This window comes from Strongylocentrotus purpuratus, unplaced genomic scaffold (genome assembly GCF_000002235.5).
Source record: "Strongylocentrotus purpuratus isolate Spur 01 unplaced genomic scaffold, Spur_5.0 spur5_scaffold_21, whole genome shotgun sequence".
Taxonomy (NCBI): domain Eukaryota; kingdom Metazoa; phylum Echinodermata; class Echinoidea; order Camarodonta; family Strongylocentrotidae; genus Strongylocentrotus; species Strongylocentrotus purpuratus.
The window spans coordinates 26,333,237-26,358,221 of NW_022145607.1; the positions used below are offsets into that span (position 1 = coordinate 26,333,237).

Genomic DNA, 24,985 nt, shown 5'->3' on the forward strand with positions numbered 1-24,985 from the left:
GTTGGAATATAGAAAGAGAGAGGGAGAGGTGGATACAGAGAAAAAGAGAAAGAACGATACATTGGGATAACGAGTAAGAGTAAGAGAGAGAGAGAGAGAGAGTCGGAGAGAGAGAAATGTATACGAGAGGTGGAAGTTACAACCGTACTACGAGCACCGATACGGAATGAACGAGAGCTTAAATGAGTGTGCTAACACACATCCGATGAGTATATTAACCGGCAGACGACTCGTTCGCGGCGCACGTTTTCCTTCTCCCGCCAAAACAAAGTCACTGTCACTTTTTTTCACGCGCGTGTGCAGTCTCGAAAAATGAGCTCGAGTTGTCTCGTCATGCTCCCCCATTCTACTAGATAGAGAGATAGAAAGTTCACGCATCCTAGCATTTAGTGACCTACACCAGTCCTTCAGTCTTCATCTTTCTTTCGCTCTGCATCACACACCATTATAGTTGCCTGGAGCATTTGTGAAAACTTCTTCGTTTCAAATACGCGTTTTGCCGATCACTTGTAATGATGGTCAACGGGAGCCTGCTTTTTGCTTCGAGAAGTTGTCAAACGGCGATATTTTATCGCTTATCTAATCACCTATCGCGATCAACCTAATGAGTGAGATGTCAATGGACTGGAGCAACATCGGGAGAGAAAGAGGAGCACTCCGGAATTAGGTCCCTTCCGAAATTCGTAGCTCTGAGAGAGCCCAAAAACGAAATGCATTTGTTAATGTGAAATATCTTTTATTGGTGGGAAAAATGTACATTTAATGAGCCTAGAAGTCGTTGATGGATGTACCCCATGAACAGCAATCTATACAGGATGCCGAAGCCAAACCAAACATTAATTCAATTTGGTGTCAGATTCTGAGGATTTCGACAATTTCAGACACAAAGATTGAGTATTAATATCGCCGGATTAAAGGATTGTGTTACTGAGAGAAACGCGACCTGATTCTTGCTTTGCCCAGGAGGGTTTGGGTATCGAGTTAGTGCGAGGGAATTGAGGAATTTCTCAATTTTTGGTCGTTGATTGTGGTTCGTGTAAGATGTCACGGTCACCTGTGAGCGACAGACCGTTGGAGAGCGGGAGGGAGAACGGGTGTTGTCGACAAACTAACGATAAGAAAAAGAGCCTGCAGCTCCTTCATCACAAGACAGACTCGCAGAAGCCGCTGGTAGCGAGATGTGAATCGGAAGGGGTGGAAATCACAGCGGTAAGGATGCCAGGGAAACGAGAACACATCGTTAACTTCGTCTCACGGTCACGTAAGGGCGCGGGGGAGGACGAAGTCCGCGTGTCGGGAGGAGGTTATCGACATCACTCCCGTCGTTGTCCACCAAACTGCATGAAGAGCATCCTTTGTTTTGCCGTCCTCATCCTCCTTATCATCACTTTCGTATTAGTCGCGCTCCTTGTACGGAGTACATGCGATCACTTTTTCAACAAGCCCTCAAACACGAGTGCTCCGGATACCGTAGTTACACCAAGAGTAGGTCTGGTTTTCGAGCCATCAGCCTCGCCATTGGTGTGGGAAAACTTCCGTTTACCCACCGACCTGAAGCCGTCCCATTACGTACTCAGCATTAGAACTGACATTCACACGGGCATCTTTGCTGGGAACATCACCATTCATTTTGGATGCCTCGGGAGCACAGATATTATCCTCCTACACACGAAAGAGTTGAATTACTCGGTCGAATCATTCCGGTTTGTAACAGAAGGTGGTAATGAAGTAGTCCCTCTGAATGGACCGCCGACATTCTATGAGGAGAATGACTATCTGGTTCTACGGACCCTCTCCCCCTTGGAGCAGGGAGAGAGATACTCACTTAGTATGCAGTATGTGGCCAAATTCAATGCGAATCTTCTTGGTCTCTACCAGGGCAAGTACGTCACGTCCCAAGGAGCCACAGAGTAAGTACACCAAGTTACAAATTCCCCAATGAATCATTGTTTCACCTGCATTGGTTAGTTCGTTTGCTTAATCATAGAGAAGCACATCTGCCTTTTATGTGTTTTACAATCTCCGTCACATTGAATTCGTAGATACTTAGACCAGGAAAACCCTGAAAGCATTATCCAAGCATTTATTAGCATAAGGCTTGATTGTTATAATGGATTATTGTTTGGCATCATTCATGCCAGGTTCACAAATAATGAGGCAGCGCGTTAAATGCCTGTGCAAGGCTCGTATCCAATTCCTTAAAATGTCCCCATATTTAGCCATATAATTGCATTTAAGATACTTTTGCTCGTTTAACAAGCTTTGAATGGTCAAGCCCCAATATCATGTCTGAACTATTATCTTGTAAATCACATCCATATTCGTGTAACTCACGAAGTACACATGACAAACCGTTTTTATTAGACTAGATCTATACCTCCCATGAGGGAGGTGAGTCTCACCTGCACCTCCCTGCTCCCACACACATTCAAACAATTAGAGATTGCGTTTCAGTTGCGTCGCTCCAACGCTTTGGAATGACCTACTACAAGACATTAAAAAAAAGCCTCTTCCATTGCTGTCTTTAAAGTTTTGTTTTAAAGGCACTTGTTTTCAGAAGCTTTTGAATAGTTTCAGATTTTGTGTCTGGAAGGAGCACTGTTAATTGGTCAAAAGTTTGTTTTCATCACAGTGCAGTACGGTCTATTTATATAGTAGCTGCGCTATATACAATTATCTAATCGTTATTTATTAGCATGAGGTATTAGTTGTTGTTGGTGTATTTTTCTCATTACCATTATATGCAAACTAATATTACACCAACCTCTGTAGTATCTGTGATAAATAAAAGTATGTATATTATCCTTGAACGCCCAGGTAAACGGGAAAAGTGGAGAAGAAAAAACATAATTAAAAATAGTTCGCGTAACCTTTCAGTGGTGGTAAAAAATCTTACAAGACCTTTGAAGGGAAGTCCCCATATTTGTGTTCAAAACCAATTATAGGAAAGCGATCGATGCTATGACTTGCTCGGATAGAAGATAATAATGGCTGATGAATTGGTAGTAGTGAAGGGGTAGAAATTATGAGCGAGAAAGAGTTTGAAAACATCAGTTAGAAATAGGGTCTCGGCCATATGATGACGAGATTCAGGCAATACAAAACAAAAAAGGTAGATGGGGAATATAAAGGATAGAAGCTAGATAAGGTGAAAACTGCAAGACAAATCAGAAACTCGTGATGAAGGAAGTCAATTTGCAATAAATTGCAAAAAACCGTGGCATGGAGGTAACAAAATGGATGTGCAATATGAATAAGATGATATTGATTATCATATTAAAAGTTAGATTTAAAATCGTGTTCTGCGAAAAATTAGTTTTTGATATTCAAAAGTTGGGAATCAGACTCATATATGGCTGAAAAAATCAGGCTGATACATTAGAAACAATATCGTATGACGGCGATACTGAGAACTTAATTCACTAAATATCACACCACTCATACTAATCGCTGCAATAAACAACTATCCATGGCAATATGGTACGTGTGTTCGTGTGAGCGCGTGTGTGTGACTGTGTGTGTGTGTTCTCTAATTATTTGCAAAGGTGACGTTTAATACTTCGTTTCGTGATAAAGGTTTATAATACCAGGGACCTCCCTGATATTGTGTATTTTGAGGTTTAAGAGCCATCAGAAAAAATCAACACAAGACCACTGAACCATCTAAACAGATAAATACCACTTTCGGGAATGTGGTTCTACGCAACCCTGAGGCCAAAGAAGTCTGACCTAAGTCTGTTCTATTGAATTGTTGATAAACTGGGATCCTTCTATATATTACATTGATTATGTTATGTTGTTTACATGGTAATTGAAAACAAAATGCTTTAGCTTATAAATTACATTTTGCAGAAATAATAAATGATACAAATAATCAATCAATATTCAATTTTAACTTGTTACAAATGTCAATACTTGCGAAATGCGATAAGTGATGTCATTCTCTTTAGTAAACTGTTTTCATACAATTTAACGCGAACGACGAGGGAAATACCATTTGCATGGTATAAGCGTAATAATGATTGCCTCCTCAAATGGATTCAAATGGATACAGTAACAATTTGAAGTTTGATACATTTTTGATTCCCTTGTATTGTTTGATTATGATGTCAGGAAAGAACGAAGGGGTGAGGTTGATTGATTAATTGACTTTATTTAACGAGCACAAACAATAATTAGATAAGAACATAATATGATAATGTGACAAAATTATTTTGGAAGGGACACCAAATTACAGCACATCTGGGACCCGTTTCACAAAGCCTTTTTTCAATGACAAATGACAAAAACCAGTCACAAATCTGCTGATAACCAATCAGAAGCAAGGATTGCAGTAGCTTATAACAAAGATTGTCATTTGTCACTGATGACAAGTTTTGTGAAACGGGTCCCAGTTCTACCGAGGGATCCAAAGAAAAATAAACCTGGCATGTATCTGCCTGAAAAGAAAATATATTATGCGATCAAGTTAGACCTCGTGCAATGAGGAAGAGTGATTCGAAGTTCATGGGATATCAAACTCTTGTAATGCACTGATTTTGCTGAGATTCGAAATCGCCAATCAAAATATAACAATGCTTAGAATGGTTGACTGGCTTGTATGCATCGGCTTACTTCGAATCATCGGGTCATCGGGTCGGGTCGGGTGGTCGCGTTATCCGACCTTTAGTGACAAATTCCCTTTCTTTACGTATTGTCGGGGGTAGTGTTGTGAAATAAACCCCCTTCATTTACAAATGGCCCTCTGGTCCAATTTACCCGACACTTTGTGAAAACCTTACGGCAAATATACGAAAGGTCGCGTACTCAAAATCGTGCATTTTCACATGATCTTTCGTTTCTGGCCCTTTCATGAAAGGTTGTGTAACGCGACCACCCGACATGACGCGAAGACCTGATGATTCGAAGTAAGCCGTATGCATCGGACACGTTCAAAGGAATATATCACGGGAATTGCGTCGTGAATTTATGCATAGCTGCGATATTACCTTGGCAACGCGTGAAGAAATATCAAGAGATCAAGTTGTTATGATTCCGAGCCATGGGTATAGTCGGTGGTTTTCAGTAAGTATGGCGAAATATTGGAATTCAGGTTAATGGATGTTAATCCTAATCTTGGAAAAACACTCATTTTACATGTTGTGGAATTGAAATCGTACGTCATACACGTCTCCATCGGTGTGCTTTAGCATCAAAGATGACAGACACGGAACAGGAAAAGACAGTTATAAAGTGCTGCGTTCGAAACGATATGTACTCCAGATTGATCCTTAGTCTTGTCATACGTCAAATTTACCGATAGGGGTGTCTGGTGTGTACCAGAGTTTGAGGCATTCTGTTACAAAAGCAGCGGGAAGTATTAAATAGAAGACATGATGATAATAACAATGATGATAATAATAGTAATAATACTGATAGTAATAAAAAAAATAGTTATGAAAATAGTAATAATGAGGATAATAGTAATAATATTATATATAAATAGGATTTTTATTGAAATCAAAACATCAAAAACCAAGAGCAAACAGTCCAAAGACTGACAACCGTCAGAAAAAAGCAATAATGAATAAATATATAAGTTACATAAGTTAAAATATCAAATAACTAAACTATTATCACTAAATATTGCAAAAAGGACATATAAACAATAACAACAATACCGGGTATCATTTTTTCCCTGTAACACCTCATTAGTATCTAAATGTATACTGCTGTTCCTGGGGTTGTTATGGTGCATTGAATACGTTCTCTGACTATGAAACATAAGTTACGGCGTTCGATTTAATCTACATTTGCCACTTTTCACCCAGGTGAAGTAAATTGGATACCCGGCTTTTAGAAGAACAGTATCGACAAATCATAGTATTATTATCATAATCATTTTGATACATTACAGCATATTGATATTTAGTTTCGAGGGCGGATCAAGGCACGGGACCCAAGTGTTATATATTTGATACATTTGATTCATGATTTTGTTTTTAATGAATGAAAAAGGGCTTTCTTTGTGCCCAAAAAATCTTTACATAATTTTCAGATTTTGTGTGGATTTTGATCGAATAAATACTCGTTTGAATCTTGCTAAACCAAACAACCATACAAACTATACACTACGGCGCACGCACGCACGCGCAAAAGTAGTATGCAAGCAATGTAAAATGACACAGATGCGTGTAATACCTCGGACAAATTTCTGAAATCACAGATTTCAATTATTCATCATACCAAATTCAAGTACCCTTGAGGCCAGCGGTGGCTAGCCAGGCACAACGTATGTTTTAAATTGCCAGTCCGTTCATGTGTACCGCAATCCTATAGAATGTTCGTCATCAAAATATATTTCCAGTTCTTTTATCAGTACTTATATCCTTGTTCTGAAGGCCCATTGGTCTCAAATATCTCACATCCCTCTGTTAAGATTTATATTAATTGTTTGTATCGCACATTGCAATCGGGGTGGGGGGTACTTGTAATTAAAAAAACATATAGGGAAGTTTGGTATTGAATCGGTCTCATCCGTTAATAGAGGAAAAGACATGTCCTACAAATAATCTCATTATTCCTCCCTATTTCCTCTGCCACAGACGTTACTTTTAGCACTTGATTTATGACGACAGAATATCAATATTTGAACTTAAGATACCATTATTTCCATCTCACAAATCTCTAAAAGAAGATGCATTTGTGCTACAATACAATATTTTGTCAATTACGTAAACAGAAAGAATTCTTGAATTAAGCGAATATCACTTGTTAGTGTTAACTGCTAACATGTCATTTTCTGACTAATCATATTTTTTTGGAAGAGAAAATTGCCCTTGTTACAGATGTTACTTTGAATCATCGTAGTCAGTTAACCTATGTAAAAGATAATATAGATAAGCGTAATATCCCGGAAAATTTAAACGCTAAATGGGATAAAACAAAGCTCGATGGACGACCTGATGTGGTGGTGACTACTGCTTCTGGTTATGAAGATACGTGAATAGATAATTGAATATTACACACTTTGAAATAAATATTTCCTTGTATATTACACAGTTTGAAACAAACATTGCATTTAACCCAGCCCAAGGAAAAACGTTCAACATGTCAAATGGAACATTCACAAAATTTAAAACAAAATTATTGATTTAATGATTCTCGAAAGAACTCATGACAATTGTAATGACAGAGATTGGCGCCGGAATAATGTTTTAGTAGACATGATTTTTGTGATTAACAACGCATTTATTTGACGGCTGTTGCAATGGAAGGTGACCTTGGGTTGGGGTCCAAGTGGTCTTAAATCCAGACATGCCCCTCGAAGCGACCTATGTCAATACCAAATGGATGCTTAAAAATCGATTTGTCTAACACGCTTAAACACTTTTCGTTCTTGCTCGAATTCATTTGCGCTTCGTCTTGGAAGTAATGGTTCGTTTTCCTTTTGGAATATCTTTTTTCGTTAGGTAGTCCTGTTAAGAGTTAAAGGTTCTGTTCTTATCTCCTGAACATTTTCTAGGTTAATGTGTTTGGACTTTATAGGATTTCATTTGGACCATTGACCTTTATTCCTATTCTTAAAATATTTCAAACTTATCTATGAGACAGATTAACTGGGTACAGGTTTTGTTTGACCTTTGGCAATGATTCCTTTATAAAAAAAAAAATTTAAATTACAGCCAGACACGTTGATCGACCGGCATGCAGATGGGGCTTTTATGTTCCCCGAAAACATTCACAGCAACAAGGTGAATAAATCCGAGGTCCCTAACACAAAGCTTAGCAATTGATTGAATTGATCACTAAGTGCAACCAATCGCAACAATGTACAATACGATCAATGTTACTGGCCCCAAAACAGAGTCTAGAATCATTTTACTTACATATCTACAAATGGCTTTATTTTTTTAAGGGTTTTTCTTTGTTTATATAGTACAGGGTTTCATTACAAAGACAACGTACTGAGTTCATCATGGTGTGTCTGCATAATCTTCATTACTTTTTTTGTTTCACTATACGAAAGTATATCTTATAAAACACAATGTTTTAAGAGTATGCCTCCTCGTATCTTTCTTCAGCTATCGCATCTGACATGAATGAAGCAATGCAATAATCACGACTGAAAGAACCGCATCTGCACTTGTGCAGAAACAATTTTGTTGATCATCAATGACTGGAACCGTCAGACTTAATTATTAATCCGCGAATGTATCCCTGGAAGCCAACATTGACAGAAAAGCAGTCAGCCATTTCTAGGGGTGCACGTCACATGGCATATCAGGGACGTTTAGATTCTGCACGACGAGAACGTGGACTTTCCTTTTAAGGCAATGTGACGTCACTGCCAGTGCCTTAATAGGACCTCGATGCCTTAAAAGGGCAGTCCACTGTTCACATACGTACACTGTTCATATACCTCCCTATACATTGTGAAAGGGAGGTATTTTATTCATGATGTAACAAATATTCAAGTATAAGTGCAACCAAGATCAAGGCGATAGGGACTTTTAGATTTGTACGACGAGAACGTGGACTGCTACAGGTGACATCCTTTTAACGCAATGTGACGTCCTTTTAAGGTACTGCCGGGCTGCGAGTGCCTTAAAAGGACGTCACATTGCCCAGTCCATGTTCTCGTCAAAATCCCTACTTTCACAACGTAGTTACCTCCCGTCTCCGTGGCAGAGGAATTCGTGACTTTTAGATTTGCACGACGTGCACGTGGACTGCTACATGTGACATCCTTTTAATAAGGCAATGTGACGTCCTTTTAAGGCACTGCCAGTGCCCGGCAGTGCCCTAAAAGGATGTCACCTGTCATCAAGTCCCTATTGCCTTGATCTCGGTTGCACTTATATTTGAATGAATATATATATTTGTTCCATCATGACTAAAATACCACCCTTTCACAATCATGGATAGGGAGGTATATGAACAGTGTACGTTCTGTACTTCCTGCGACCTTGGCGCTTTAATGATTACCTAGGAAAACGAAATTCCCTTTAACCCAAGGACAATGATCATCCATTTATTCAGTCACCATCCTATCAACCATTTCACTTCTAATACCAATCTTCATTATTGTATCATTATGACTTATGATCTGGTTTGTGTTCTGCAAGTGGAATTTAATCCATAGGACAATGCAAACTGGGGTTTCTCATTAAAGTGCTATTTCATATTTTATTGTACGACTAATTTTGATGCGATTATGAGGGGACAATGGCTTCATTTGGATTCATTTTATTCGAGTGTTATCATGAATACTATTCTTTCTAAATGCTTGAAATGAATGGGGAAACGGGGGTTGATTGGTGAGATTAACATTTATGAGGATTTATGACGAGTCATATAAGTTATACAATTGTATTTAACTGGGAGATAGTGGGTCAGCGAGAATGGTCACATCTTTTGTATTATATCATATTGTCCTCTTAGAAATCTCATAAAGCATATACCTGTTGTGGTGACCTTTTAATGGGGATATTACCTTGTGTGTACATTAGCAACAAATACCATTTTTATTGTGAATTTTGAAGTTCTCCCTTTTTTCATGAGTGCACTTTTAAAAGATGATCCTTGGAATTGTTGAATGATTTAAGATTGACATTATACGCTGCAGTAAAACAAAAGTGTTATAAAATTGATGATTTGCCAAAGGACATTGTTAAGCCTGACAAAAGTAACAAGCTTAAGAATCAATTCTAAAAGTTAATTTCAGGCCTCACAAGGTTTAACAGGACGTTTTAATTAGAAAGATTCTTTTGGGGATGAGCTGCATATTTGTCAATGGAATTTCGTTTAAATCCAATCAACATCACAGAAATAATGATCCCCTTATCTTCCAAAGCTCTGACCATACTTTAAATCCAATAAGTGTCGTCTAGGACACACCCCATAATGGCGATTTTCTTCATTTTTCCGCCAGTGGTTCAATACACCCATTCCACTGTTTCATGGCATTGCCTTTGTATCGAATGATTGGTTCAATCAAACTATATCGTGTCAGTAATAACTTTTTCGCTTATTTCAATGATGAACACAATCGACGTATGAATGACTCAGCACTTACTTTAATGATCCTACAGCCTACCGACCAAAAATGATGTATTTGCATCGTCCTTTCAATCGATTTTATTATGAATGAATATGGTTGATACACAGGCCTACAAAATCAGTAGCATTTTATCATCGATTGATCGTGATTAATGAAACATGATCAAACACACTTTCGAGAAATCAACCCAAGGCAATTAGAAAAACGTTGTGGTTGACCCTTCGAGATGTGCGAACATATAAAAACAAGTAACATGATCAGAACAAGATTTTGTGAAAGTCTTTGCGATTATGTCATGAATATAGTGATCGAGAAGTAAATTTTGCGCTAATCCTGTATTAATGCATAATTCATTAATTAATGATTGCTATTTGCACTTTCTAAAGTGTAAAACGCAATAATAGCATTAATACCTTAAAGATAAACTTGAGTTCTGGTAATGCGATTGCATTGTGAAAGAAAAGGTGTGGAATGGATCAGAAAAGTTATTCATATAGCATGTAAGTAATGGTGTGTAATGCAAGGTTCTGGAGTCATCAAAATCATCATAAATTTGGCAGAGTCTTGGTAAAGTAACAATCACTTATACAGAAAGATGTATATGGGACAACACACATGGTGTCGGGGCTAGTACTACCCTGATTTCCTTATCTTTCTATGCTCATAACTCAGCCAGTATACATTTTCTTCCAAAATTGTTTGGCACATGACATTTATTTGTAATCTTGAACATTCAGTGTAAGTTTCGTTCGATTCTGTGAGAATTCATTTTCTTTTTTTACCAGAACTCAAGTTTATCTTTAAGAGATGGTGTAGTTGTATGTTAATATGAATAATTATGACAAATTTGCCATTCGACTGCCATTGGTTCTCCTCCGACATTATACAAATCAAATTGCTTTAACTAATCAAAAGAGGGAAAGAAGATGTTTCAATTCCACGATTTGTGTCCTTCTATCCTTTCCTCATGATTCGGTTTCCCAAACGTATTTTACTGTCAGAATTTCATATTTCCGGGACGATTCTATCGACGGATGTAATCTCCTACCTTTTAAGTCCCCCGGGTTTCTGTCATTTGTCCCGGTACTCTTCAATCTTGTGATCCCAGGCCAGCCCGCAACAAAAACCGTGGTGTCACCCTGGAAGAAAAAAGAATCTTCCTTTGTGATCATACGCTGAGAAATAATCAATTAATTGGACATGCTGGAAAAGTTCACATGACTAAGACATGTAGGATAACAGTTGTCCAAGCTACCTTGTGCGCATTGCAATATACTTAACACATGAGGCGTCATTTATCCCTAACGTAGGGTTGCGTTAACGTCTTCCATGGCTTTAGATGCGTCATTCTGACATGTGTCATGAAAGTCTTCGATCTTGAAACCCCAGGTCAGTCAGCTACAGAAACCGTGTTGCCTTCCTTGGGGAAAAAAAACCTTCTGCTTTTATCAAATGCAGAGAAATAATCAATTAAATGGATGTGCTGGAAGGGTTTGCATGTCCAGGATGTGTAGAAGGAAGGTTTTCCAACCTACCTTCCGCACAATGGAAAACACGTTAAAATTAACCGAGGCCTCATTTACCTGGCGTGGGGCTGCGTTAAATCTGGCATAGTTTTGGATGTTTCTTTCCGACATAGTTCATGACACTCTTCAGTCTTGTAACCTCAGGCAAGTCCGCAACAAAACCCATGTTGTCAACTGGATGAAATCTTCCTTTTGAACAGATAATTAATCAAATACTTGGACAGGAGTGTGTATGTCTCGCGAAGAATGGTTTTCCAAACACTGACTCACAGAGGTTCGTTTACCTTCTGCCCTCTGTAATACCCGTTCACACGAGGCGCCATTTCCCTGACGTCGGATTGTGTTTGTGTCGGACACGAGTTTAGATTCGTCATTCCGACTAGTGTCTTGATGATCCGCAATCTTGTAACCCCAGGTCAGTCCGCAACAAAAACAGTGTTGTTAACGGGAAGAAATCTTCCTTTTGATCATATACAAATAAATAACCAATCACTTGGACAGGAGTGTGCATGTCTGGGAAGAAGGGGTTTCCATGGACTGACGCACAAAGTTTCGTCTACCTTCTACCCACTGTAATACTCGTTGGACACGAGACGTCATTTGCCTGACATAGCACTGCGTTTTCGTCTTGTCTCGGTTTTTGATGCGTCCAGTGAATGTCGCATCGTACAAAGGTACAACATTAGCAGTACAGAATATTGCTTAAGTAATAAAGGTGTAGTGGCTGATTGCCTGCACATATTTGATTATCCCAGGTCATAACGCGATCGAAGGTTGTTAGACGGAAATTATATCGTACTGAGGCATTTCGGATTAAAGCAATGTACGTTTAAAATAATCTCGAAGTCTGTTAATGGAATTTCGTGGTTAGATAAACTGACTCAGTGTAATCCTGAACGAATTAATCATGCAGTAGATTTGTTTTTTATAGAAAAAGACAACGAGGTAACAATAATTCTGCTGCAAATGGCAGTTAATGAAAGGCAAAAGTCACATGAGCACATTTGCGACTATATGTCAATTTATGTTGTACACTTACATCGAGACGATTAGCTCAATTCTTAAATTTCATAACTCAACCATTACTCAGCCCTTTTACCCTAACACCCCAATTATTTTTCAATTAAAGTTGAGTGTTATGGAATAACAAAAAGCGTTCTGATATTATTTTTAGACATGTTAACAATGCTCTTGAGACAAACAATGCAAGTTCAGAATACTGTTGAATCGCGTCATTTAATACCCGAAACATCTAATGTAACTCCTCTCACCTGACAACTTCTATTTTGTGAAGGTCAGCCAAGGTTCTTCTCACTTTTCTGATGATATAAAAGTTACAAAGCTATCGTAAAAGTAGTTTCCGAAGATCGAAATTAAATTACTTGACAACGAGTGGAATACGTTGAAGATAAAAACGACTCAGCTGAAACTCGGACTTTGGCGCTTTGCCAGAGGGTCCTTTCTCTTCAATAATCTGGAGGATATGAAGCTACTTACAATGTAATTTGCACTTCGCTAGGCTACAATTTCATCTCATTTCCCCCATTGCCACAAAAGACATCGGAATACATCTTGGAGAAATGTAGGATCCTCTTCAGGAGGACGGGGCATTCACTCCTCCCTGCGAACTGTTTCCTATACATAGAAGGTGTATACTCTACAATATGTTTGTTTTGTGTAATTGTTCATATATTCTAAATTTCCTTCCAGCTGCATCAAGTCTGAAAAAATAAACCCTGTTTTAAATGAAAAATGGTCATTTATGACGAATGATATAGTCAATAATCATTCATAATTAAAAAGAGATTGTGTTAGTCTGTGTGGTTTTGCTTGGTTGGATATGTGCTTCTGTATGTATGGTTTTTAATCTATAGCACGAGTGAAAAACTGAAAATACTTATGATAATCAGAGTGTCTTACGATGTATTGTATTGTAAAGTCCGTTGTTTTCTCTCTTGCTATTTTTTTATCTGGCGAAAAGAAAAATAATGATACAACGGGGTCAATCTCGCGTATTATATTATATTCTCCTATTTTCCGTAAGGTTTTCAGACAATTAACGTGACTCACCGAATGAGATATGGTATTCAAGAATAAATCCTGGTCTGTAGCTTGATAGATACATAAAACATCAATGAGTCAGTGGTATACTTTTGGTACTCCAAGCGAACAAAATTAGTGACATAAATGTGCTACGGCATTCAATGCAGTATTACTAGAAGTTTTTACTAACAATAATTCAAAACTTTAATTGTAGAATTGTTATGGTTACCTAAAAAAAATCATTTAACCTTTACCCGCTCAACAAGTCAACACAAGTAGTTTTAAAAGGAGAAGATTGTTCTTAACTTCTTCTACCCATCCCGAACCCGTTTACAGCCTTCATGAAAAGAACCTCTGCATCCATGACCAAAATGAATTATAAATTCTGAAATCATTTTTTTTTACTAGTATTGGACAATCCGAAAACTATGTAAAAAAATTCAACAAGAGATATTGAGTAGTTGTAGGGCAGACACCCTAAGCATTATCACAAAACGTGACGAAGGCATCAACAAGATTGTGAAATATTAAGATACTAAGGTGTAAGCGCATTTATTTAGTATAGCAGTTTTATGTAATGTTTTCCCAGGGTACTAATGGGTGCTATAATAATCATAAGAACTGGAACTGTTTTCCTTAAATAGAATCTAGTCTTCCAAACTTCACATCACCTAAAATAGCAGTTGTCTTTGGGTGCAGATGATGCTGATTTGGCTAGACTCATCATTTCCTTGTCTCTAAGGACGACAATTGAACAGGCTGATCTACTAGTAATCGTATTGATTTCCTGATTTACTTACCGGCTACACCACCGCCCCCTCATTTGGTGAAAATCATACCGAACGCACCCGTTTTTAGCCGTACGAGCTCCAGGGTAGGTGCTCTCCTTGCGCTGAAATGGGAATTATCTCGCCAAGATCGGAGATCAAGAGGGCGATAAGATGCTCCCTCAAGGATGGCGTGGAGGTGTGAAGAGGGTAAGAGCGTTGCCCCCCGGTACTACTTAACCCCAGCCCTCTTGTCTCAACAGATAGAATGAACTACAATACCATAACCACATACTGAACAGAAAGTGAGACGCGCCAGGTTAATATCAACAAATTTGCAACCGCTCCAGCTTCATTTCTCTCCCTTCTCCTTGTTTCAATCTTCACTCAATTTACGTCCAATTTCTTATTTAACGAAAGCCTTATGATGAGTTTTATAATGGTGGTAATGTTCCTGAAAAGAAAATGAGCGCAGTTTCAATTCCGAATGACCTACATTTCCAAAGGCTAATCCACCAAATCGCTCTACATCTTCAAGGTTTTAAGATGCATTGTCCATTATTTTGGAAGGTGGTGGAGAGTTAGGGAGGGGTGCCTAGGAATAGAGACTTTAGACTCATGGTTTCAGTCGTAGAGTCACGTAACCTTTCCGTTAAAAAAACCACTTCATCCAAGTATTATGGATGAGAAAGAGAAAAAATATTATGCCTCATTCTTGTATATCATATTTTCGTGACTATTCAAGTTGAGTTATCGGACCTTTAGAAGTGTGTAAGCTTCCACTCAAATCTTTGGGTAAAGCTTAAACCAGATATTTTTTGTATAGGCCCATTAGTAATTTCAGTTTCAGATTTCGATGAAACATCAATATATAAAGTTTGAGTTTAGTTTGAAACGTTCGCTAAAATGACAAATTTAAAGCAAAAGGTATTCTTCAATATTTTGTCAAGCTCATTACTCCACCAAATTGATCCTTAAGAGTTTAGATGTGCATGCAATTTAACGAAGTACTGAGAAGATAAAAACGCTAACGAACATGCAATTTTATATAGGAATACTATCAACTCTAAAATGGATTTTCTAGATTTGTAATTCGTAAAGAACTTCATCATCGGAAATGTTCTAGTAAATTTCCCGGATTATGAACAGGATTGTCCTTAAAAAATTGCTTGTGTAAGTAAAAAATAAATAAGGTTAAGATGGTTTAAAGATGTAATTCTTTGCTCAATGAATGATTAAACCACTTCGCCTCGAAATTTTCGACTTACACATGTCCCTTCAAACACTACATTGATTTCATGTGAATGTAATATGCATGTGACTTGGTTCGGGAACAGCTGAAACAGACAGATATAATGTTAACCGAGAGTTTCGGGGTTAACCGTTAGCGGGATGATTAGTCGTCTAATAGATTTCGTTCGATGAGTGGGCGTGGGCGTAATAGCGTCATTTGGTAGACTGAAATATGAATACGATGAGAATGAATGAATCGAGCCCGTTAACCATGGATTAGGTTGATCTATAGTTAATTCCATTTTGTAATAAGTTGCTTCGAAAACGTTTGATTAATGTGCCATTTCACTGGCATGTGGCAGAAGTGAAAGAGGGTAGAGCCCACGGAACAATTGTCTTTTTTTTGACAATGTGGGGAGGGAGGGAGCAATCGATTAGTACATTATTTTAGCAGGACTTCTGCTTTTTGTTCACAATAACAAATTATACTCTATAGATATTGTCGACCTATGGTTCTATCTTTTATAAGCAATTAAGTACACTTGAGGTATTATGAAGTTTTTAATACATATAGTTAATAGAAATATCACCCCCCCCCCCCCCCCCCCGCGTAGCGATGTGAACACCTGGGTACAGAGAGCGCAATGTGAATGAAATGCTTTTTTTAATGACGTAAGTGCCATGTTGGGGATCGAACCCACAACCTATGTATCTCCAGGCAAGTGTTTAAACTACTCGACTACAGACCTCTACATTCACTCCCAACACTGTACGTTACCTTTAAAATTATATCAGATAAGAAGAAAAGCAATAACAGCATGTGGTCTTGACCACGTCTAACATTAGAAATGCTTAAGATAGTCCGATGAACCTTGCATAGCTACACGTATGTGGACTGAAAAGCAATGTGTAATCTTCAACAGTATTTAATTGATTGACTCTTCTAAGGCTGATCATGATACTACTAATACTAGCAAGGATATGTGTTATTATATGTAACTCTTGTTTCAGTCACGTATGATCGGTGTCTCGAAACCAATTTAAATTTGAATTTACTTTACCATTTGATAGCATTATAACAAAATGTCATACCTTCTATGCTCTTGAGATATGATTCATGGTAGGATAAGTATCCAAATTTCATTTCCTAAATTCATTTTCATTATCTTGATGACTATTCACCAAACCCTTCCGAATGACTTGTCAAAATTTACTTTGACATGTTAAATACTTGTATGTTTAATATTTTTATTTGTCAATATGAATCGACAGTTTCAAATAAACAAATATATATTATTTCTTAAATGGTATGCATTTTCTTATTTTCCTCGTTGTTTCAAGATTGAGTAAGGTGTATTAACCTGACATTCTTCACGATTTTGTGCAGCCCATGGTATCTCCACTTTCCCTAATTTAATTGACACAGGGCCATTACTAATAGATGGTATTTACCTGCTGCGGCGGGAAAGGCTGATGTGAAGAGCGTTTCTTATTCTTAAATTGTCGACAATCCCCGTAAATTTGACCTTCCCAATTACCCCTGACAGTTTTCCAGTCAAAGTCATTCGTCTCCGAAACTCGCTCAGGGCTCGCGGAGATTTTCTTTCCGGGGATTCTAGCTGTTATATAGATTGATTTGTAATTGTTTCTAAGGGACTTTTCCCCGTTTTATTTTCCGACTTATAATCTTTTATCTAAGGGATTTGCCTTTAGTAACCAGTTACTAGCTTCCATTGTGTCGTCTATCCTAATTTTCGTGACTTCTTCACTGATAGAAAAGAAAGAGAATGCCTTTTAGGCAAATACAGGTATACTGTTTTTTTTCCATTACATATATTTAGAATATTTCTAGGAAGTTATTCAATAGGGGCTTTAGATAACCAGCGCTAATTTCCGTGTGGGGACTTTACATTTTCAATCTGATTTATATAGTTGTAGAAAGACGAATACACGACAGATATGTCGTAAAGATTTTGTTCATAGTAAGGAACTTCTTCTTTTTAACACATCTTCTTTATATTATATCAAACTACAATTTGAAGTATATTATTTGTAGGACACCTATTAAACTTTAGTTCATTTCTATGATTGATTTAGTCTCGAAATTCTTGGCGGTTATTAAATCTTTATAGGTTGAAGATAGTGGTAATGAGGATGATAATGATTATGATGATAATACAAATTAGTAGAAGTATTCGTATTAATAAGAAGTAGTAGTAGTAGGAGTAGGAGTATAAGTAGTAGTAGAATTAGTAGTAGTAGTAGTAGTAGTAGTAGTAGTAGTAGTAGAAGAAGAAGCAGTAGTAGTATTGTTATTATCATCATCATCATATTATCATTACTATTATTTTGTTCCCAAATTTCGTTGACTCTTGCGATTACTTACTCAAACCTTTACTTTGTCCTAGCAACAAGTTTTTTTTCCTCCTTTCCCGTTGGGTTAGTCCTTTCATAGCTTTTTCTCCGTTGATGTTTTTTTCTTCGATTCAGTCCTGTTGTGATCTTTGATTGAAGAAAGCGGTATTGTTTCCGTCTACGCAGCATGATCATTGTAATACCTCAGTCACACAGACAAGCCGATTCCAAATCGAACCCACACTGATTCTGGCTATTCAGAGTCATGCACTTTTGTTGGTCGGTCTTTCGTCGGTCAGGTGTCGGTCTCGTCGGTTTGAATTAGGTTTTACACACCCACTCTTCCAATACCTCAGTCACAACGCCAAACCGACTATCGATTTAAAATTTTAAATTGTTTATCTTCAATTTATTGGGCTTAATTAAACTTTACATTCGCACTATCGACGGTCCAGCGATAGTATCGTGTGTATGATTTAAGTATTACACTCATGAACTATTGTAATACGTCAGTCAGACTTCCATGTCGATTCTAAACAGACTCGTCAGTCAGATTTCCATGTCGATTCTAAACAGACTCGTCAGTCAGATTGCCATCTCGATTCTTAACAGAATCGTCAGTCAGACTTCCATGTCGATTCTAAACAGACTCGTCAGTCAGATTGCCATGTCGATTCTAAACAGACTCGTCAGTCAGATTGCCATGTCGATTCTAAACAGACTCGTCAGTCAGACTTCCATGTCGATTCTAAACAGACTCGTCAGTCAGATTGCAATGTCGATTCTAAACAGACTCGTCAGTCAGACTGCCATGTCGATTCCAAACAGACTCGTCAGTCAGACTGCCATGTCGATTCCAAACAGACCCGTTGGTCATATTGACTGCAATGTCGATTCTAAACAGACTTCTCGGTCAGATCGACTGCAATGTCGATTCTAAACAGACTCGTCGGTCACATCGACTGCCATGTCGATTTTTAACAGACTCGTCTGTGTGACCGGGGATATAAACCCCACCATCTATTGTGTACAATTTAACATCACAGGTGAAACTGTGCGTGTTACGGACATGACCCCCAATGACTTTCACAAATTGCATCAAGGACAACAAAATGTTTTACGCCTTCCTGTTGAGTGAACTTGAACTTTTACCATTCAGCATTACCAGCAGTTTACAGGTCATCGTGAACTTTGAGGTGCAAGGAACTGATTTTGCCCGTTGTCCAACAGTTTAACAGTTATTTCTTCCACATTTTTCTGCATTGTTTTCTTATTTCATGTATTGATGTATGCTTAAAGAGTGTGGAACGAAAAGGAACGATACGGTTTATTAAATAAATTCTGTAACTTTTGTTCATATCTTTCTACATTAGACCATGAAATGCGCTGCACATATAACGTATGAGTACTTGAAAGAAGTGCTTATAACAGGGTCAAACTGGGATTCAAATTTTGAGTACGAAATCTTCTTCGTTTCATTAACCTACAAAGGGGGTCCCTAAAAAGAAATATAAAAAAATGAGTGACTATACTTTCCACACAGGTCATGGCCTGAAAAAGTTAGTGCATGGGATGAAGTTAATCATGCAATTGTCATCATAATTATAATCTGGCAATTGCTGTTTATTACCAACTAAATATAATTATACTTCAGTTTAACCTATTGATCAATGTAGAAAATGAATGATGAATGGATAGCAATAGGGTATTTATTATATGAAATTCGATTCCTTTTTGTTTCCAATTGAATGATGAATGACTTCCGTTGCCATCATAGTGAACAGATAGCTGGACATGTCCTTAGGTCAAGAAACTTGAACCAAACATGTAATGTATACATGTAACTAGAATCTTGTTCACGTGTGATCGTACTGAAGTCTTCCAGAAATGGAATAGACGAGGATTGAGTTTGGTACTTTTTGTGAGGAAAAAATTAACTATATTTAGGGTTTCACAAGGGCATGTTCACGATTTAGTTACATTGTACATGAAAGGAAACACTGACTGAGAAAATTTGTCGAGAACGAAGTTTACATTGACAGATTTTGTGAGAATCACATGGTTAATTTAACCCCATGCAGTCACACCGAGAAGACCAACTCTAGACCGATAATCAACCATTTGGTTTATGTGATGGTGTAATTGAGGTATACAGACTGATAAAAATAAAGAATTTTTGCTTTTTATAGCGGAAGAGACCGTTACAAAGTAAACATTTTTAAAAGTTAAATAATAAACTTCAAATTTATACCGGGATTGCTATGTATGGAATACCTATGTCATGAGAAAAATGAAGATAAACGTCATATTGAAATTATTATATTGTGATCATGTTTCTTTACAGAAAATGCATAATTATATAGGAATCGCCTTTCTATCCTCTAACGGGCTATATTTCTAAACGGAATGACTCTCGAAGGTTCCACAGATGCAATCCAGGAAAATAAAACAAACTTTTCCTTTTACATGACCGTGTTCTGATTAATTTTTCAGTTGATGTTTGTGACATGATTATTTTGTTCCCTCATTGTTAGGCTTGTTTTTCTTCTACTCTTGGTTAAGTCAAAAGGATAGTTACAAAATTGTTTCTTTCCATATCCTGTGCTCTTTTTTGGTGGTATTGAAAGAAGAAGAAAACCCATTTGCGATTAACCTCGAATTACGTCAAGTCTCCTGTTTGATACGACCTTTTATAATGCTTTTTTAGTTGCTTTTAAAAATATTGTAATTACACGTAGATGAATTGGGTATACTTTTGAAGGATTTCTACCCGATTAAACGTACCCAATTTGAATTGAACTTCATAGTCGCTAGGCGCGGACGTTGTGCTTCCGTCTTATTCTTTTCTGTTCCTCTTTTCATTCCGCCATGGGATTGTACCTGAAACTGGATCGATGCTTGAGGGCACGTTTAGCTAGAAATACCAATCAGCCACCAGTCTCATCCATCATCTGCTACATTTCCTCCAAAATCCTATCATTGATATATCTCCTATTTTACGTCAACTTCTTTCAACTTTTTTTTGTTTCTCGTCCATAAAATAATTTGTCTTTTTAATGGCATAATGGAGGTTACAGAAAATTGATAAAAAAATGTGTCGGCAACAATTGGTCGTTGTCGGAAGAATTTTAGGAGTAAGAACGAAAAGAAGTACCGGTACCGGTTGATTTTGTTTTGGTTTCCTTTTGCGTAACCTTTTTGGGGTGAATTCCCGGTTTCTCCTCTTTTTTATGGTTTCGTTTGATTTTGTCATATTTTTTATAAATGTGCTTCCAAGAAGACCGATCGAGAAGACGTCCTTCTTTTCTAGCTGGTGAAACATTTTAATCATAACTTACATTCACCTATTAATACATTTGTTTTAACTTGTTTTACATTTTCTCATTTTTTTCATAAGATGGGCTGTCAGTCTACAGGCATGGCGCCGTTTATATGTATGTAGCATGTTTCTGGAACCAAACTCTTCATTGGTGGCAAGATGTAGTGTTAAACAGATAAAAATGAAGACTGTACAAGAACAGATTGGATAGATAGAAATACATGCTGTCAGCAACCCTAAGCTAGTAGAAATATGACTACATTTTAAGCGACACTGACCTCCTTATGACGTAATTATCCATCAAAAAAGGACAGTCATCGAGAAAGAACGTTGACTTCCTTGTTAACGTCAAGAACTATATAGAAAATGAAGGCATGTGTGCGCGTGTTATGTGCGTGAGCGATAAAAGTGTGTATACCAGACTATAGCTACGTGGCGTTGGTGCAGTATGGAGCTAATAGGCTGTTATTACATGTTAACTCAATCAGAGCGTCCTTGTGAGAGCAGTTATCAGTGCTATTCCGATTGCTCTAATGAAGGGTAAATTTGACGAGTATATGCGAGTTAACCTTTTGGTAATTATGTTCTTCAGAGCGATTATGCCAAAGCAATGGAGCGCATTGAGTTGTAATTTGACAATTCTGATGGCGAGGAGAAGTTGTTTCATTTCTCTTTCTGGGCTTGTCGTCGCCACAGATGCCATATGATGGTACTACACAGTATAATACAACATACTGGTATTGCATAGCCTCGGTGAAGATGAAATGTTTGGGTGTTGGGGTAGAGGTCATTGCACGCCCTACATAAGAATTCACGAGCATCAGATTTTGAGATCCAATATTTTAGAGTAATATCTTGGTTATGAGGCAGTGTAAAGATTTGTCTTATTTCAAATCATGGCAAAGTCCCTGTATTGTTAACCATTACCTCTTGCAAATTGAAGGAAACGGAAGGATTTGTTATTACTTGCGTCATCGAAGGATGAGGGAGAGAGGGAGGGGTTCTAAATAAATGAATGATTCCGTGAGTGTAATAACTGTTCGAAGAGCGGCCAATCGGGCTTCATCAGGAATAATATTCGACTTCTCTCACTTTCAAGTAGGCGAATCAGATCGCTTGTTCCGCTATATACGTAGATTTAAATGTGAATTTATTTATATTAATTTGTTTCATTTTATTGGTTCCATATAAATGATTTATAAGTGGAAGGAAACTGTGCATTAAAAAAAATAAAATATTTCATCCGTATCCCTCCATTTTACTGACCAGACTGAAATGTCTACATCTGTTTTGTCATGCATTTCTGTCTTTCCATATTTATTTTGCACCGCTCAGTGGAGAATTGCAAAGTGAGGTAAAAATCAATGAGGACACAGTGTCAATACCTGCTCGAAGCGTCGACACGGTTTGTCATTTGGGAAATAAATAGTACAAACTCTCGTTAGCACGAGCAGAAAGGAGTGAAAGTGTTCAATTCAGTCACACCGGACAAATAGTTAGACCCTCCGGGGTCTTTCGGGAGGAGAGTGCGTTAATCACTACGGGAGCCGCGATATATATACTTGTCATGGTGGTTTTGTTAAAGGCAATACGGATAAGTCATGATTTAGGTTTTGTGGTTTGTGGTACTACATGTTTAAATATGTTTGGAGTAGTATTTAATATTTTCAATTATCTTTAAAAGCTCTTAAATTTGTTATAGACCCGTCGAATCTGTCTTCTTCTGATATGTACAATGTTTTTCCATTGTTTTTAATTAGTGTTTCTTTCTTTTGATGTCTTAATTTCTTCTTTACAGAGAACTTTTAATGTTTAATTTAAGATAAAACATCATCCATGAAATGTGCCTAATATTAATGTATTGAATTTTTTTTAAATCATGTTTACCTCAAATTGGTAACCATGATTTTCATTTATACTTGCATTTTAATTTTAAGCGAATAAAGAACATGAAATGACAAAAATGAAATAATAGATAAAATCAGGGATTTACTCCTGAAATAGTTGATATGCAGATATCTCAAAAAATGCCGGAGCGAATTCCTTTTTAGAAGGAATTGCCCCGTTCATCCCTAGGGGAATTCCAAGATAACGAGTTATTGAAATCTGTCATGCGAATTCGACTTTTATCTGCGCTTTGCATTCGTTTACATAATCCTGTAAATAGTTTATTTTTAAATGAGCTTCATGTGTGCAACGATTGTTTTTATTTTTGTAATCGAGATTTATTAATATAACTTTATTTTAGGAGGAACTGTCTATGTTTCATTCATGTCTCAAAAGATATTACAAAAATGTAAAGTAAAAAAAAAACCTGTATGAAAATATAGACATGACCCCCCCCCCCCCCCCCACCCGCAGATGCGCTTTCACACGGGTACACACACACAAACACACGCACCAAAGCTTACTGATATATTGACATCATATCATATCGAATGAGCAATTTAAAAATAGCAAGCTCCGCCCCCCCCCCCCCCCCCACCAGACTGAATCTCTTTTATACATCATGATCTCCGACGGTATCATGTGACCCCTTTACCATCCAAGGAGCTATTTTGATTCCCAGGGACTTTGATAGCTCGTGTAATTACGAGGTTCTTGCTTCCCGGCGACAGGGAAAAGTATTGGAACCGAAGGGTACGTAATATAAGGGGTGTGTGTCGCTAATGACCAAGCTGACGATGCCCACGAGGCAATCAGTAATGGGCACGGTGAAAGAAGATGAAGAAAATCCTTAACCACTTATGAAAAGTAACGACAGATAGCAACCATGTCACTGTTCGTGTTAATCTTTTTTTACTCGATGGCCTTGAGAATGAGTGGGAGTCAACAGCCTCAAGAAAGACACTATATATATCATGTACAACCATTTATATTGAAACGAATTTTCGAACAGTTAGTAGGATTGATATTCAGTTCATAGGCTTTTATTTCCTTAGGTCTAATAATCGCATCACAACAAAAATATCATACTCGAATTACGCTGGTGACCTCGAATGCCTAATTCAGAACACTGACAATTAGTGGTGAAAAGAGCACATAATCGTATCGTACGATATCCAATATCCAATACTTTGATTAACCTCAGTTCTGTGAAACATGCTCCAGCGGCAATTCTTCCATAGAATATATTACACTAAGCAAATTCCCAACTTTAATCCTGGACCAGTCACTAAATAGGCTACCTAACCCTAATCCTACACATAAAGCCGAATCGCAACTCTAACCCTAACCTTAGAGACTTCTGATAAAGTAAGTTTGACGAAAATTATTTATTTATTTTTGTTTATAGACACTATGTTGCATCGTTCCTCTCGCCTATCCACGCTCGACGCGTTTACCCATGCTTCGACGAGCCCGCCTTCAAAGCTAACTTCTCCATCAGTATCATCCATCCCGTCGGCTACAGCGCCTTCTCCAACATGGACGTCGTCGACCAGCAGACAATTCCGGCGAGGACGCCCGACGGCGAGGTGTGGGAGACGACGTCGTTTAGAACCACGCCCGTGATGTCGACCTACCTTGTTGCGTTCGTCGTCTGCAAATTCCACAGCAAGACGAGGCTGGTCAGAGATGGGGTTGAGGTATTGTTTATTTTGATATGTTTTGTGTTGTATGTTGGGAAATATGACCTAAAATAACACCAGGATTTTAAAAGCAGGCTTACTCCTGGATAATCTTGTTTCATTACACTATA

At 37.7% G+C, this 24,985-nt stretch overlaps 1 protein-coding gene across 1 annotated transcript in view; it reads left to right on the plus strand.

Annotated features, from left to right (window-relative positions):
- The first annotated feature begins 588 nt into the window (after positions 1–588).
- The window catches only part of LOC115918914 (aminopeptidase N-like), a 31,667-nt gene continuing 7,270 nt past the window's right edge, over positions 589–24,985 (plus strand). Inside the window, exons 1-2 of the mRNA XM_030994281.1 lie at positions 589–1,910; positions 24,581–24,872. Coding sequence (XP_030850141.1) covers positions 1,042–1,910; positions 24,581–24,872 — 1,161 coding nt within the window. The 5' untranslated portion in view covers positions 589–1,041. The remainder of the gene's footprint in view (positions 1,911–24,580; positions 24,873–24,985) is intronic.